Source organism: Thamnophis sirtalis, unplaced genomic scaffold (genome assembly GCF_051295495.1).
Source record: "Thamnophis sirtalis isolate CommonGarterSnake01/CBP01778 unplaced genomic scaffold, rThaSir2_p1.2 scaffold_4, whole genome shotgun sequence".
In the NCBI taxonomy this organism is placed as follows: domain Eukaryota; kingdom Metazoa; phylum Chordata; class Lepidosauria; order Squamata; family Natricidae; genus Thamnophis; species Thamnophis sirtalis.
Genome location: NW_028261384.1, coordinates 59,558,145 through 59,576,687, shown reverse-complemented (window position 1 = coordinate 59,576,687; position 18,543 = coordinate 59,558,145). Strand labels below are relative to the sequence as shown.

General features: G+C 38.8%; 1 protein-coding gene across 5 annotated transcripts in view; it reads left to right on the top strand.

Annotated features, from left to right (window-relative positions):
- Positions 1-18,543, top strand: part of MYRIP (myosin VIIA and Rab interacting protein) — a 236,258-nt gene that overhangs the window by 196,071 nt on the left and 21,644 nt on the right. For all 5 annotated transcript variants that reach the window (XM_087713000.1, XM_087712998.1, XM_087712997.1 and 2 more), the window contains one exon: positions 16,452-16,646. In XM_087713000.1, coding sequence (XP_087569126.1) covers positions 16,452-16,646 — 195 coding nt within the window. The remainder of the gene's footprint in view (positions 1-16,451; positions 16,647-18,543) is intronic.

Here is an 18,543-nt window from a genome sequence, read left to right as displayed (position 1 = left end):
ACAATATGGGAAAAATTGAGGAACGTATAGGAGTAATACAAACAGCGCTGCTGAAAAATGAGCAGGAAATTCAAAATGTTAAGGGGAGAACGGAAATAGTGGAAAAAAGGATAGACAAAGTAGAGGACAATCTGGAATCTATAAACTCAAGCCTGGAGGAGGCCATCCTCCAGCTAGAATTAGAGCGATCAGCATATTATTTAAGACTACAAAACGTGGAGGAAGCAAAAGATGAAAACCTCCGGGAGCTGATTGGAGAAATCCTGGGATTAGTCCTCGGCAGGCCGAAAAAAGAGGTTATTAATGATCTGGACGAAGCCTATAGAGTCAATACAGGCTTCGCGAGACGCCACCGGCTTCCGAGGGAGATGCATGTGAGGGTGTTGAGAAGACAGCTGAGAGAGGACATTCTAAGTACAATAAGAGGGGACTCTCTAACATACAAGGGTAAAGAAATTCTCATCTTAAAACAGACTCCACGGAGAGTCAGAGAGAAGAGAAGGAAATACAACTTCCTCTCCACACGTTTAAACAGAGACAGAATCCAGTTCAGATGGCTCCTTCCAGAAGGAATGTTGATAACATGGAGGGAAAAGAAATACCGGATAGATACCTTGGCGAAAGCTCAAGAATTCCAGGAACTTTTACTAGCAGACGATGAGAGATTTAATAAAGAAGGACTTTTAAGACAGGAGGACACTATAATTGAAACTCAACCAGAGGGGCGGGGGCCAGGAGAGGCCAGAGAACGAGAGAGATATGGCAGAGAAGATTCGAGAGCAAGGTCACCCATCGAGACACGATCCAAAGGCGCCCTCAAAGCAAATAATGTGTAAGGGAATTGAAGAATGGGAAACGAATGTACTATCAGCAAATGTAAATGGTCTTAACATAACTTCCAAAAGAAAACGTGTACTGTTGGATCTAGTGAAACAAAAGTTAGATGTAATCTGTCTTCAGGAAACCCACATTAAAGAAAAGTACAATAACCTGTTGGTCTGTCCAAAACTAGGTAAAACATTCTGCTCGTCAGCACAAACCAGAAAAAGAGGAATTGTGATGTATATAAAAGAATGGTTGAACCCCAAATTAATACATGCAGACAAAGACGGTAGGGTATTAATGGTGGAGATAATTAATGGTGGGGGAAAAATTTTACTAGTTGGAATTTATGCCCCAAATCAAAAACAAGAGAGATTTTATATTAATCTATATAAGAGGATAAATGAAATAGAGTGGCAAAATATATGTATTCTAGGGGATTTCAACGCTATAGCAGACGGTAAGATGGACTATAAGGGTACTCACAAGAAAAGCACAAGAAGGAAACTACCGTCTGCCTATGTAAATATGGTGAAGGATTTAGATCTTTATGATGTCTAGCGAGCAATGAATGACAAGATGCAACAGTACACGTTTTACTCCCATCCACATAATTCATGGTCCCGTATCGACATGGTTTGGTCAAACTCGGAGCTACTCATGGATACTGTAAATATTGAAATAACAACCAACAAGTGGGCCGACCATCACCCAGTCTTATGGCAATGGAAAGGGAAGGCAAGGATAAAAGCTAGGTGGACATTAAACCAGAACATACTACAAGAGAAACAATTTGTACAACAAATAGAAAAGGAATTGGGCTACTTCTTCAAAGAAAACTGTAAAGAGCAGACCTCAATACAAAATGTTTGGGACACGATGAAGGCAGTTGTGAGGGGAATATCCATAGCCTATATAATAAGAAGAAACAAAGTGCACAGGGAAAAACTTAATACACTGAACAAAGAATTAAGAGAGACGGAACTGCTGACCCAGAAAGAGCCAGAAAATAGTAGACACAGGGAAAAAGGAGAGTTAATTAAACACCAAATAAATTTGATCTCTCAAGAGGAAATAGCACAAAACATTAAGAGAATGAAGCAGAATCATTTTGAACATGCAAATAAAACTGGGAGATGGTTGGCCCACAAAATAAGAAAGGAGAAGGTCAAAAGAATTATTAAACAACTATATGACGAGGAGGGGAATTTGAAACAAGAAATAGGAGAAAAGAAAAAGATAGTACAGAACTATTATAGGAAACTATATAAACAAGACGAAATTAATGAACAAGACATTAGAAAATACCTTATAAAGCAGAAGGTTCCAGTCTTGTCGGAGGAGATGAGAGAGATGCTCGATAAAGAAATCACACAAGAAGAACTGAAAAAGGCCATTCAAAAACAAAAAAACAATAAAACACCTGGGCCGGATGGGCTTCCGTCGGAAATATATAAAAAACTTCAAAATACCATAGAAGACAAATTATTAGAACTATGTAATGAGGCATTACAAAATGGTAGGGTCCCAAAATCATGTGGGGAAGCTTACATCACCCTAATACCAAAGGAAGAGGCGGACAGTAGCAAGGTCCAAAATTATAGACCCATATCCCTGTTAAATGCAGATTACAAAATTTTTGTATCAATATTGGCGGAAAGACTAAAAATAATATTAAATCAAAGTATCCATTCGGATCAAAACGGCTTTCTCCCAAAAAGACATATTAGAAACAATACAAGAATAATAATTGATACCCTGGAATTCTATCAAACAAGATCCGAGAAACAACTCACATTAATCTTTGTCGACGCTCAGAAAGCCTTTGATAACCTAGATTGGAACTTTCTAATCACTCAACTAAAAATGATGAAATTTGGCGACAAATTTATTAAGATTATAGAATCTATATATTCACGGCAATCTGCAAATATTATAGTCAACGGGGAACTAACAGAGAGGATACAAATTGGAAAGGGTGTTAGACAAGGGTGCCCGCTCTCCCCACTACTATTTATTATGTCACTAGAGGTCCTTTTAAATCGGATAAGATCAAACCAGGAAATTAGGGGCTTGACCATAAAAAAAGAACAATATAAAGTACAGGCCTTCGCGGATGACATGGTCTTTATCGTGGAAGACCCCTTACTTTCAGGACCGAATTTGATGAAGGACATTGAGAACTTTGGGTGTGTGGCAGGTTTAAAAATAAACAAGGAAAAAACAAAAATGATTATAAAAAATTTCCCCAAAAACCAGATTGGAGAACTAGAGAAAACAATGGAATTAAAGGTAACTAAAAAAATTAAGTATTTAGGGATCTGGCTGTCTGCAAAATGCTCTTCCATAAAAGAAGACAACTATGATAAGTTGTTACAGAATACTCAAAAGGACTTAAAAACCTGGTCAAAACTACAACTATCACTGATGGGAAGAGTCGCAGTAATTAAAATGAATGTTTTGCCAAAAATCCTCTACCTATTTCAAACGGCACCGGTTAAGCTAGGGGAAAATTTTTATAATGATTTGGACAAAATGATTCGAAACTTTATATGGAATGGTAAAAAGCCCAGAATAAAATATATGCACCTGCAGGATAAAAGAACTCAAGGGGGAATGGGATTACCGGAATGGAAAACATATCATCAAGCAGCAACAACTATGTGGATAAAAGAATGGGTAATGTTAGCTAATAAAAGAATCTTAACAATAGAGGGCCACGACCTGCAATACGGGTGGCACAACTACTTATGGTGCGAGGGAAATAAAATCCACAATTATTTTAGTAGTCACCATTTAAGGGGGGTATTAATTAAGGACTGGCTGGAAATTAGAAGGAGATACTACATGCAACTACCTAAATGGATATCTCCGACGGAAGCCCTGATATACCCGAATTTGATAAACTTGGATAAAATTGTTACCTACCAACAGTTGCTAGACGACCAAAACAAACTAAACCCCAGGGAAAATTTGGCTGATAAGGGAATAAACATCGATTGGTGGCCATATCTTCAAATTCAAAACAAACACAAATTCGATCTAGCACAACCCGGCTTCCAGAACAAGAACCAGGAATTAGATAAAATTTTAATTGGACCAGATGAGAAATTAATTTCAAAAATATACAACTGCTTACTGATTCGAAAAACGGAAGCAGAAAGAGTAAAAGAAGTCATGGTAACCTGGGCCCAAAACATCAGCCACACAATAGACCTAGACGACTGGGAAAGAGTCTGGGAATGGAACCTAAAATTGACAAAGTCGACGGCCTATAAAGAAAATATATATAAAATGTTCTACCACTGGCATCTTCCACCGACAAGACTGGCGAAAATGTCTTCAAAAGTTTTGACCATATGCTGGGAATGTAAAACAGTGCTGGGCACGTACTACCATATGTGGTGGACGTGTCCGGTAGCCAAAGCATATTGGAAGCAAATACTAGGATGGCTGAATGGAATCTTGTCAATTAAACTATGCCTTAAGCCGGAAAGTTTCTTATTAGGGATAATAGATCAAAAAATTTGCAAATCTGACCAATACCTCCTAGTCCATATTCTGACAGCGTCAAGGATTGTTTACGCACAGTGCTGGAAGAGTGAAAATGCCCCCACCAACACTATGGTGATGAATAAAATTTTAGAACTAGCAGAAATGAACAGATTGACGATGCGAATTAATGACAAAGAAGATACAGACTTTTATACAGTCTGGGAGAAGCTGTACAAATGGCTTGATGAGTCAGTGAAGACTTAGACATAAAAAGAGATAGCTGACTAACCTAATACGATTAAACCAATAACTCAAATGAACAATATACAACAACTGAGAGATAAGCGAAAGGAGAAATGTATCAGGGGCGAGAACCCACCGTCGAGCAATTTTGTTACACTACAATGTTGGGAAAACTTTAAAAAGCTGATAGGAAATCCGCTATAATTACCTGCATGAAATTAGCGATTAAACTTCATTTTAGATGAGGCGAGAGGACTTATAATCCTTGCCTCTTCAAGCAAGGAAAGGAAAAGAGAACCAGGTTGTCCTCAGCAGAGGAAAATATGCAAATGTAACAAAGGTTAGAAGGGAGGGAAGGAGGACAGTAGGGAAGTCAGGATGGAGAGGAGAAAGGAGAGGAATAGGAAAGGCAGAAGAAGGGGGAAGGATAAAGAGGAGGAAGAGAAAGAAGAGAAGGGAAAGAAGGTGGGAAGAAAGAAGGAGAGAAGAAAGAGAAGAAACTGGGGGAGGAAGGAGGGAGGGAAGAAGAGAGGGTAGTAAAGAGGGAAAGAGGGAGGGAAAGAAAGAGAGAAGGAGTGTTGGAAGGAAGGAAGGAGAGAGGAAAGGAGGGAGGTTAAGAGAAAAGAAAGGAGGAGGGAAAGAGGAAGGGAAGGAGGGAAGGTATGTGTGAAGGAGGGGGGGATCGAGGGAGGGAAAGGAGGGGGAAGGAAAGGAGGAAAGGAGAAAAGAAAGGAGGGAAGGCAGGGGAAAAGGAAGTAAGGGGGGAGGGAAGAAAAGGGTATGGAAAAGAAGAAAGGGGGGAAGAGAAGAGGGAGGGAAGGAATAAGATACCTAACCCTTGATGTTTATAATGATTTGATAGTATGGGAATATCTCGAAATGTAGTTGTATTGTTTTTTACAAGTTATGGATGTTGTATTTTCTTTTTACTAATAAAATCTTTTTTAAAAAAAAAATTTTTTTAAAAAGAAAGCGTTTGATTCAGTTCCTCATAGCTGGATCAAGAAATGTCTGAAAATCTTTGGCATCAGCAGCAACATACAAAAATTCATGGAAACGTCAATGAACCTCTGGAAAACGAAGCTTATAGCTAATGAAGAAGAACTGGGTGAAGTTAAAATTAAACGAGTCATTTTCCAGGGCGATTCCCTTTCACCTCTATTTTTTATACTCTCAATGCTGCCATTGACAATCATTTTGAAGAAGATGAACTATGGATACGAACTTGCAAAGAAAGGACTGAAAATTTCGCACTTAGTGTACATGGATGATTTGAAGCTGTTTGGTAAAACAAAAGCTGAACTGAATTTATTAATTGAAAGCACAAAAGAATTTAGCCAAGACATTGGTATGCACTTTGAAATTGACAAATGTGCAACAATGGCAACCAAAGCAGGCAAGGTCATAGAAGATGATGGAATAGAACTTGAGAATGAAGAAATGATAAAGGCAGTGAAACCAGAAGAAGGCTACAAGTACTTGGGGATTTTAGAGGCCTCTGACTTAATGCATAATAAAATCAAGGAAATAACTTCAGCCAAGTACATTTGACGAATTTGCAAGATATTAAAGTCCAAATTGAATGGGGAAAACGCCATAAATACCTGGGCTATACCTGTGATTCAATACTCTGCAGGAATAATTGACTGGACCCAGATGGAGTTGGACAATTTGGACAGAAAAACAAGAAAGCTTGTGACAATGAATCATGCTTTGCACCCTAAAAGTGATGTTGACTGGTAGGTTATATCTACCAAGAGCAGAGGGTGGTCGAGGACTCCTACAAGTAAAACAGACTGCGGAAGAAGAAAAACACAGCTTGAATGATTACATCCAGAAAAGTGAAGAACCAATGATTAAAGAAGTAAATAAAGGAGGCTTTCTAAAGACAACAAAGTCAAAAGCTGAATATAAGAAAGAAGTAATTGGGAAGCGAGCTGAAAATTGGAAAAACAAAGCTGTGCATAGCCAATACTTGAAAAGTATTGAAGGCAAAGCTGACCAAAAGCTAACTTAGAACTGGTTAAGATCAGGAGCACTGAAAAAAGAAACAGAAGGCTTTATTTTGGCAGCTCAAGGACAAGCCTTAGCCACAAACTACATTAAGGTAAAAATTCAACACGTTACCACTAACAGCAAATTTCGCCTCTGTAATGAGAAAGACGAGACAGTCGACCACTTGATCAGTGGGTGCACCAAAATTTCACAAACTGACTACCTACAACGCCATGACCATGTTGCTAAGATCATTCACTGGAAATTGTGCCAAAAATTTGGATTTGAGCACAGCAAAAACCACTGGGACCATCAGGTCGAGAAAGTTTTAGAGAATGAGAAAGTCAAGATCTTGTGGGACTTCAGAATCCAGACTGACAGGCACTTGGCCCACAACACACCTGACATAACAATAGTTGGAAAAAAAATATGGTTCATTGACATTGCAATACCTGGAGATGCACGAATTGAAGATAAACAGCAAGAAAAAATCACAAAGTACCAGGACTTGCAAATTGAAGTTGAGTGACTGTGGAAAAAAAATTGTGTGTTGTCCCGATTGTATTTGGAGCCCTTAGAGCAATACCCAAAGGGATACCTTGCTTTTTGGAAAATCTAAATTTATCAGACTTGAACATTCTGATTCTACAAAAAACCACCCTACTTGGAACAGCTTATATCCTTCGACATTACCTTAACAGTTTCTAGGTCCTTGGTTAGGACTCGAGCTGTTGAGCTACCAACCAGCCCCAAAGGGTGTGAATCTTACCAAAGATTAACCACATAATAATAATAATAATAATAATAATAATAATAATGATGATGATGATGATGATGATGATGATGATGCCAAATGCAGACTTTGCAAAGAAGCTGATGAAACTGTTGATCACATACTCAGCTGCTGTAAAAAAATCGCGCAGACTGATTATAAATTGCGGCACAATTCAGTAGCACAAATGATCCATTGGAATTTGTGCAAAAATTATAATATTAAAACAGCAACAAACTGGTGGGAACATCAGCCTGAAAAAGTCACCGAAAATCAGATGGTCAAGATCTTGTGGGATTTCCGTATACAAACCGACAAAATACTGGCGCATAATACACCAGACATCACACTGGTTGAGAAAAATAAGGTCACAATCATAGACATCGCAATACCAGGTGATAGCAGGGTCGCCGAGAAGGAACATGAAAAAATCGCAAGATACCAGGACTTAAAAATCGAAATTCAACGACTATGGCACAAACCAGCAGTGATAATTCCAGTGGTAATTGGCACACTGGGTGCTATTCCAAAAGCACTGGAATTACATTTAAAACAGTTAAAAATTGACAAAATCACCATCAGTCAAATGCAAAAAGCCGCACTGCTTGGATCTGCACGCATATTACGAAAATACATTACAACGTCCTAGGCCCCTGGGTGGGGCCCGACTAGTAACCAATGCCAAATCCGGCGAAACAACTGGCCGCTGTGATACAATTGTATAATAATAATAATAATAATAATAATACAGTTTACATCCACATGGTGATACTGATCGACTACACCTGCCCCAAAAATCAGGTGGCAGAGGATTATTACAAGTGAAGCAAACAGTTGAAGAAGAAAAACATGCACTGGATGATTACTTAAAAGAAAGTCAAGAACATCTATTAATCGAAGTAAAGAACAAAAATCTACTGAAGGCCCAACAGACGAAACAAGAATACAGAAAAGATGTGATAAAATCAAGAATGGAGAGTTGGCACAACAAAGCACTGCATGGCCAATTTCTGGAAAAAATAAAAGATAAAGTGGACAGTGAACAAACTTGGTTATGGTTAACAACAGGTACATTAAAGAAAGAAACAGAGTCACTAATCCTGGCTGCGCAAGAACAATCTATCCGCACAAATGCCGTTAAGACCAAAATCAAAAAATCCTCTGATGATGCCAAATGCAGACTTTGCAAAGAAGTTGATGAAACTGTTGATCACATACTCAGCTGCTGTAAAAAAATCGTGCAGACTGATTATAAATTGCGGCACAATTCAGTAGCACAAATGATCCATTGGAATTTGTGCAAAAATTATAATATTAAAACAGCAACAAACTGGTGGGAACATCAGCCTGAAAAAGTCACTGAAAATCAGATGGTCAAGATCTTGTGGGATTTCCGTATACAAACCGACAAAATACTGGCGCATAATACACCAGACAGCACACTGGTTGAGAAAAATAAGGTCACAATCATAGACATCGCAATACCAGGTGATAGCAGGGTCACCGAGAAGGAACATGAAAAAATCGCAAAATACCAGGACTTAAAAATCGAAATTCAACGACTATGGCACAAACCAGCAGTGGTAATTCCAGTGGTAATTGGCACATTGGGTGCTATTCCAAAAGCACTGGAATTACATTTAAAACAGTTAAAAATTGACAAAATCACCATCAGTCAAATGCAAAAAGCCACACTGCTTGGATCTGCACACATATTACGAAAATACGTTACGACGTCCTAGGCCCCTGGGTGGGGCCCGACTAGTAACCAATGCCAAATCCGACGAAACAACTGGCCGCTGTGATATAATTGTATAATAATAATAACAACAACAACATCATCATCAACAACAACAACAACTCCGCCGTTGCCGGTCCCAAGCCCGGATGAGAAAGGAGGAGGGTTGGGGTCAGGTTGGCAACTGGCCCCATAAAAAAACCCCGCCAACCCATACAATATTGTGAAAGAAACGAACAAAAATTTTATACCGCATCAGTCGTCGCGTGGGTTAACAAGGGCCGTGGCGGATGTTGAGGTCCCTGGACATCCGTTGACAAGTGGGCTACAAGTGAACCAACCAACAAAACGACAAAAATATAGTGCAGATGAAAACCGTGCCATAATGGCCTGTTACTACAACTCAGAGCCAGAAAAAAGAGGTTATTTAAAGCAAATGTATGAATTATAGAAAGAACAATATCCAGATTCAAATGTTAGTGAACAACGACTAGCAGATCAAAGGCGATTTATTATACGGAATAAAGTGTTTAGTGAAGTTGAACTTCAGGAAATTCAGGCAAATTGCAAAACCAAAAAAACAATATCACAAGCAGAAATAACTGATATTCAAGACACAACTAAAGACATTATAGTAGAACTCCCAGAAGAAGCTCTTGGAGAGGAAATAACACCACCACCACTAGAACCAATTATCACTGAACAATACTGATGAACTAACTCAAAAACAAAAAGAATTGAAGGATAAGATCATGGAGCATTTTCTGCTTAATGAGGAAAGGCAACGTTTACCATCACTAAAAACTGTGCCTAAGAAAATTTTGGCCCCTATCATGAAAATGGTTAATGCAGTGTTTTCAACAATTGAATCGGGATCCATCTTGGAAAAGAATCAGTTAATGTAGTCACTAATGAACTAGGCATTAAAATCAAAGTACTTAGTCACACAACAGAAAAAGCATCAAAGCCAAAGTGGAAAATCCGATTAGAACAAAAAATCAAAAAATTAAGGGCAGATGCTAGTAACTTAAAGAACATGCATGAGCAACGGCTTAAAAACAACAAAATCATAGATCGGCTAATCAGAAGATATAGATTGGATACAAGAAACATCAATGAAGCTGTAGAGATTGTAAAACAGCAGATAACAGTAACAGCTAAAAAAATTGAAAGATATGAGGCACGAATCATCCAATATAAACAAAATTAGCAATTTCGATCAGACCAACGGCCTTTTTATCAAAGTCTTAATGTGAATGGTGACACCAAAAGTGAAAAACCAGAAAAGCAGGCCACAGTTGAATTCTGGAAAGAATTGTGGGAAAATGCAAAGGACTACAATAAGAAAGCAAAGTGAATACATGACTTTGAGAAAAGCATTGGCAACAAACAAATGCAAGTATTAGAAATAACAACTGAGATGGTCAAAAATTGAGTAAAAAAGGTAAAGAATTGGACATCACCTGGAAAGGACCAATTACATGGTTTCTGGCTCAAATATCTGACCAGTTTACATGCAATATTGGCCAGGCAACTGAATGAAATTTTACAAAAGGGCCAAATTGATGAATGGTTGACAACTGGAAAAACATACTTGATTCAGAAAGATGCAACTAAAGGAATACACCTGAAAACTACAGACCAATAACATGCTTGCCAAATACCTTCAAATTACTCACAGGCATTATTGCAGATAACATGATGGATTATTTGGAAACAAACAACATCTTGCCAGTAGAGCAAAAAGGCAACAAAAGAAGGATCAGGGGCACAAAAGATCAGCTCCTAATTGATTAAATGATATTAGAAAATTGTAAGAACAGAAAAACAAACTTGAATATGGTCGATTGATTACAAAGAGGCATTTGACTCACTGCCACATAGTTGGATCATAAAATGCTTAGAAACAACTGGCATTAGCAAAAATATTACATCCTTTACTGATAAGGTGATGAAACAATGGAGAACTGAGTTGGCAGTAGGGAATGAGATCTACGGAATGGTTAATATCAAGCGAGGAATTTTCCAGGGTGATTCACTTTCACCTCTTCATCATCGCAATGATCCCACTATCAGTAATCTTAAAAAAAATGAAATTAGGCTACCAAACAGCCAAAGAAGCTGAAAAAATTTCACATTTACTATATATGGATGATTTGAAACTCTATGGAAAGTCAGAAATAGAAATCCAATCATTGACAAACACAGTCCGAGTATTCAGCACCGATATTTCAATGCAGTTTGGAATGGAAAAATGCGCCACTGTATCTATAAAAAGGGACAAAATCACTGCATGTGAGGGAATTGAAATGCCCAATGGCCAACTAATTAAATGCAACGAAAATGAAGCCTACAAATACTTAAGCATTCTGCAGTTGGATAACATCAAGCATGGAGAAATAAAAACTATTGTCAGGCGAGAGTACACCAACAGAGTTAGAAAAATTTTGAAATCTAAATTGAATGGTGGAAATACAATCAAGGCCATAAATACCTGGGCAATACCAGTTATAAGATACACAGCTGGTATAGTTAACTGGACACAAGCTGATTTGGACATTTTGGACCGAAAAACCAGGAAACTTATGACAATGCACTACAGTTTACATCCACGTGGTGATACTGATAGACTACACCTGCCCCGAAAATCAGGTGGCAGAGGATTATTACAAGTGAAGCAAACAGTTGAAGAAGAAAAACATGCACTGGATGATTATTTAAAAGAAAGTCAAGAACATCTATTAATCGAAGTAAAGAACAAAAATCTACTGAAGGTCCAACAGACGAAACAAGAATACAGAAAAGATGTGATAAAATCAAGAATGGAGAATTGGCAGAACAAAGCACTGCATGGCCAATTTCTGGAAAAAATAAAAGATAAAGTGGACAGTGAACAAACTTGGTTATGGTTAACAACAGGTACATTAAAGAAAGAAACAGAGTCACTAATCCTGGCTGCGGAAGAACAAGCTATCCGCACAAATGCCGTTAAGGCCAAAATCGAAAAATCCTCTGATGATGCCAAATGCAGACTTTGCAAAGAAGTTGATGAAACTGTTGATCACATACTCAGCTGCTGTAAAAAAATCACGCAGACTGATTATAAATTGCGGCACAATTCAGTAGCATAAATGATCCATTGGAATTTGTGTAAAAATTATAATATTAAAACAGCAACAAACTGGTGGGAACATCAGCCTGAAAAAGTCACTGAAAATCAGATGGTCAAGATCTTGTGGGATTTCCGTATACAAACGGACAAAATACTGGTGCATAATACACCAGACAGCACACTGGTTGAGAAAAATAAGGTCACAATCATAGACATCGCAATACCAGGTGATAGCAGGGTCACCGAGAAGGAACATGAAAAAATCGCAAAATACCAGGACTTAAAAATCGAAATTCAACGATTATGGCACAAACCAGCAGTGGTAATTCCAGTGGTAATTGGCACATTGGGTGCTATTCCAAAAGCACTGGAATTACATTTAAAACAGTTAAAAATTGACAAAATCACCATCAGTCCAATGCAAAAAGCCACACTGCTTGGATCTGCACGCATATTACGAAAATATGTTACGACGCCCTAGGCCCCTGGGTGGAGCCCGACTAGTAACCAATGCCAAATCCGGCGAAACAACCGGCCGCTGTGATACAATTCTGTTATGATGATGATGATGATGATGATGATGATGATGATGATGATGATGATGATGATGATGATAGAGGTAGGGAGGGAGGGAGGGAGGGAGGGAGGAAGGAGAGAGAGAGAGAGAGAGAGAGAGAGAGAGAGAGAGAGAGTTTGTGTGTGTATTACAAATACTGCAAATTTTGGGTCTATTCTTCCTCTCTTACTATAGCAAGACATAAAGGTCAAAGCTTTAATAAATAGCTTTCAAGAGCAACTTACCTTAAAAAGTTGCAATGTGGGTTGGAGACTTCTTTAAAGATTGACCAAACTGTCAGTGAAAATATTTAAAGCAACTTTTTGAGGTTTTTTTTAAAATTAACTCAGTAAATGTAAAGGCAATCCTTTTCCCCAGCCGTTCAATACAGCAAAATTGATTTCTTCCTTTAATATTACTGGTATTTTTCATACTAAATGGCATTCAAAAAAGTAAATGCAAAATATGGAAAACCATGAGTTGTACATAAGTATATTGTAATTCAAGCTGGTGATACCAAACTTTTAAAGAGAAAAGTTGCCTACTAGTTCTATTATCACTAGAATATTTGGCTAAAATATGGAAGGTCTTATTATCTCTAATATGATGCTTCTCCTGTTATTTTCCTTATCCATAGTGATCCATTTTCTTCACGGTTAATCTATATAACAGAGAGTACTTTTAAAATAAGTTAAAAATATAACACTATGCTAACAAGTAATAGCGCAGGGGCCTCTGCAGATAGGAGTTTAAAAAGCCAAGATGGTAGCTTTAACCATGTAGTCTCTTGCCTTTTTAAATGTTTTATCCATCCATAGATAGAAGGATGGAAGACTGAGTCAACTTGAGCCACTCAGAATTGAACTCCTTGAAATGATCGGAAGTTCTTCAGCTGGACAGATGAGGGAGGTGTGAGCTTTGAAGAGCCTCACATTAACTCTGTCTGACAAACCAATGCCAGGATCCTTTTTGGATCAGAACCTCCCTGAGGGGGGGGGAGTCTCATCAGACCCAGAAGGAGTACAACAGGTCCCTTGTAGGTTGGAGTTTTGCTCTTTGAATCGATGTCAGGGAAGCAGCATGGCAACACAGCTGAAGAAGAAGCTGACTTCAGGCCAAAGCAACTGAGCAGTAGCATGCAGGAGATGGGATGAAAAGCTTGGTAAGAAGAACTAATTAGCCCACAGTCATAAATCAGAATTTCGAAAAAACAAAGAACCTTGAAAGTATAAATGATATTGATGTACAGATCAGGATTTTGGCAGAAAGAAAGAAACACAGGAAAAATGGAGAGTTAAATCACTAGCCCCAAAAGAGCCATTTGCTTTAAACAATTTGGAGACAGAAAGGAAAAAGCAGAGAAGTGACAAACCCATTCAAACTCAAACTTTAAATTTGGATTTGCATTTGAAAAGATTGTGTCTTTAAAAGAGATTAAGAGGGTGAAATGGAAACCAAAACATACCAGGAGATTTGCTTTGTTGGAGTTTCTTCTAACTAACATATCTTAAGCAGCTCCAATTAATGAGAGGTGGCATGTAATGGGGGGGGGGTCAATAAAAAAACACTATTTTCTCACTAATAACCTAATCTTGCCTGTGCAGCAAATGGAATATGAAACTCTGAGCAGGAAGTTTTAATTAGCCAATTGTCATAATTAGAATTTGGAAAAAGCAGGAGGCAAAGAGAAACATACTGGAGACTTGCTATGTTTGAGTTCGTTCCAATTAATATATTTTAAGCAACTATAACTAATGAGAAGTGGAAAGTAACAAGGGGGAAAAATAAAATAAAATAAAGAACTGGGAAAATATGAAGGTGTTTTCGCCAAAGGGAGAACAAATGATCAAGATTGTTCCTGCTTCTCTTCTTCTTCACATTAGCTGAATTAGCTAAATTTAAGGTGGACCAGAACTCTGAAATAAGAACTGTATAACTAACTGTAATTTTGGAACTGGACATTAAGGTAACAAGGTGGGGGGGAGATAAAATCAAAAGCTGGGAAAATACAAAGTTGTTTTGGATTTTTTTGCGAAAAGGAGAACAAAGGATCAAGATGGCTTCTGCTTCTCTTAATTTTTATTATTATTATTATTTTACAATTGTATCACAGTGGCTAGTTGTTTCGCCGGATTTGGCATTGTTTACTAGTTGGGCCCCACCCAGGGGCTTAGGACATTGTAACGTATTTTCGTAATATGCGTGCAGATCCAAGCAGTGCGGCTTTTTGCATTTGACTGATGGTGATTTTGTCAATTTTTAACTGTTTTAAATGTAATTCCAGTGCTTTTGGAATAGCACCCAGTGTGCCAATTACCACTGGAATTACCACTGCTGGTTTGTGCCATAGTCATTGAATTTCGATTTTTAAGTCCTGATATTTCATGTTTTTTTCATGTTCCTTCTCGGTGACCCTGCTATCACCTGGTATTGCGATGTCTATGATTGTGACCTTATTTTTCTCAACCAGTGTGATGTCTGATGTATTATGTGCCAGTATTTTGTCCGTTTGTATACGGAAATCCCACAAGATCTTGACCATCTGTTTTTCGGTGACTTTTTCAGGCTGATGTTCGCACCAGTTTGTTTATTATTATCATTATCATCATCATCATCATCATCATCATCATCATCATCATCATCATCATCACCACCACCACCACCACCACCACCATAATTTTTGCATCATTCTTCCTAAACCTCTTTTTTTAGGATGAAATAATGCATTTAGGCATATACTGTACCTCACTTCTATGTGATGAAAAGTTTAGGGGATTCTAGTGTACAGTTTTCTGGAAAGAAAGTAATGAGAAACTAATAAAGTGGAAACACATTTTACAATTTGCATTATTATTTTAAATATATATTGTTTTGTTTTTATTATGCATTATCATTGTCAGAAGGTCCTATAGGCCTTATGGCAAATACAATTGAATAAAAATAAATCAAATATTTTAAGCATGCAGGGCCCAAAATGATTTGATTGTCAAATATATCTACCTGAATTCAGTGATTATCAGTTTTCTTATGCAGATACTATTAAATAATTGTTTCTTTTTTCATAATTCCTTTATGAGAACAAATGTTGAATAATATTTTTAAAATTCTGTTTTGTATACAAAATTTCTTTTGTATAAAATATTAGCCTGCATGCATACCTGCATATTACTTACCCCTCCCCCTGTATCTGCGCACATATGGAGAGAGTGGCCCAACATATCCCAAAAACAATATCAGAGCTCTCTTTCCAGGACTCTGGTAGATGATCTAAGATTGAGAAGACACATTTGACCCCTAAGAGTGAGAAGGGAATTTTTAAAACATTCTAATTTTTCTGAAGAAATCATAGTTCTTACTCCCTCTTTTCTCCTCCACAACAATCCTGTGAGGTAAGTTTGGCTGAGACTGTCCAAAAATTGCCATTACCTTCCATAGGGGAAAGCAGACTTGATCACCTGACTTCTAATCCAATACTTTCTGTGACCGTGTACACTCAGGGGATCATTCTGTAGAAGGTAATATATATAAAATGAGACCCCCAAAAGACTACAGTAGGAAAGATGACCCATAAAAACAGTAGCTTCCTTTGGGCCTGTCTGCCTGTCTATAAATCTATCTATTCATCCATCTGTCCATCTTTCCAGATATCCAATAGAAAACAACATAGTTTTTCCAAACTAGTATTTTTTCTAGTATCCATTCTTTATCTTTAAAACAGAAATATCCTGCAGCCTCTCTCTGCAACATATCTACTGAAGTCCTAAAAGTAATCAATGCAACAGAAGAATTCATTGCAGAATCCACAAAACTATATGATTTCCCAGCAGAAACATATGAAAGAAGGAACAGAGAATTCCCATTAGGCACAAACCTTATCCAGCTTGATGGGCAGCTCACAGCATTGGAAGAAAATGTAAGAGTGGCAGATATGTAACTGTATGTATATAACTATTCATGGCATTGAATGTTTTGAAAGCGTTAGAAAATGGGAGCACTTCATTTTTGTAGAAAATGGCAGCAATTCATTTGGAATTACTAAAATGACTTTAGGAAGCTCATATCTGATCCCAAGTAGATTCTCCTTAATGTCTGCCTTATCTAAAACATTTGCTCAAAAATAAATAAGAAACTATGCAATATGCTGTCATGATGCACATCTGTCTCTCTATTTCACATCTTATATCAGTTTTGAAAATTCATTTTCAATGAAGAAATTCATTTTCAATGACAAAGTGGTGGCCTTTCAACTCCGACGGTCCTTGGATGAAACCGATTATCTGGATTCCTTTCAGTCCGGTTTCAGGCCTGGCTACAGCACAGAAACTGCTTTGGTCGCGCTGATCGATGATCTCTGGCGAGCCAGGGATAGGGGCCAGTCCTCTATCCTGGTGCTTCTTGACCTCTCAGCAGCCTTCGATACCATCGACCATGGTATCCTTCTGCGACGGTTGTGGGAGTGGGAGGCACCATTCTTCGGTGGTTCTCCTCCTACCTCTCGGACAGGTCGCAGTCGGTGTTGGTCGGAGGACAGAGATCGACCCCTAGGCCCCTCAACGTTGGGGTGCTGCAGGGTTCGGTCCTGTCCCCCCTCCTATTTAACATCTACATGAAGCCGCTGGGTGAGATCATATGCCAGCACAGGATTAAATACCATCAATATGCGGACGATACACAGCTGTATCTGTCCGCCCCGTGCCAACTCAGTGAAGCGGTAGAAGTGATGGGCCAGTGCTGGAGGCTGTTAGGGTCTGAATGGGAACGAACAAGCTGGCGCTCAACCCCGACAAGACCGCGTGGCTATTGATGCTCCCTCCCAAAGATGGTCCAGCTATGCCATCTCTCAGCCTGGGGGGTGAAATTATACGCCCCTCAGAGAGGGCTCGCAATTTGGGAGTCCTCCTGGATACGCAGCTGACTCTAGAACATCATCTGTCGGCTGTGACCAGGGGAACCTTTGCCCAGGTTCGCCTGGTGCACCAATTGCGGCCCTACCTGGACCGGGAGGCCTTCGGATAGTCACTCACGCCCTCGTCACCTCAAGACTGTATTACTGTAACGCGCTCTACATGGGGCTTCCCTTGAAGAGTGTTTGAAGACTTCAGCTTGTCCAGAACGCAGCCGCGCGAGCGATTATGGGTGCACCTCGGTACACCCACATTACACCTATCCTCTGCGAGCTGCACTGGCTGCCTATTGGTCTCCGGACACGCTTCAAGGTGCTAGCCATTACTTTTAAAGCCCTACATGATATTGGACCTGGGTACTTGAGAGACCGCCTCCTGCCAGTTACCTCCCAAAGACCTATTAGATCCCACAGATTAGGCCTCCTCCGAATTCCATCTGCCGGCCAATGTCGGCTGGCGACTCCTCGGGGGAGGGCCTTCTCTGTGGCTGCTCCAGCCCTCTGGAACGATCTCCCCATGGAGATCCGGATCCTTACTACCCTTCTGGCCTTCCGCAAAGAGGTTAAGACCTGGCTGTTCCGGCAGGCCTGGGGCTGTTGAACTATCCAGCCCCATCCGAGGTTATGGCTGTTGTAGAATTTTAAATTGTTGTTTTTATTTTATTTTTTGTATCCCCTCCCTTTTTTATTGTCTCTCGGGAATAGGGCGGCATACAAACTCAATAAATTGAAATTAAATTGAAATTGAAATTTTGTTTCTCTATTTACAAATTGAAAATCCCTCACAGATTATATACCAGGTTTATTAATTTCTTGATTCCTGTATAACTTTTCTCCATTTATCCTTTTCCTTTCTTCATGTGTTCATTTGGAACCATTTCACATTAAATCTCTGCTTTCTCTTTTA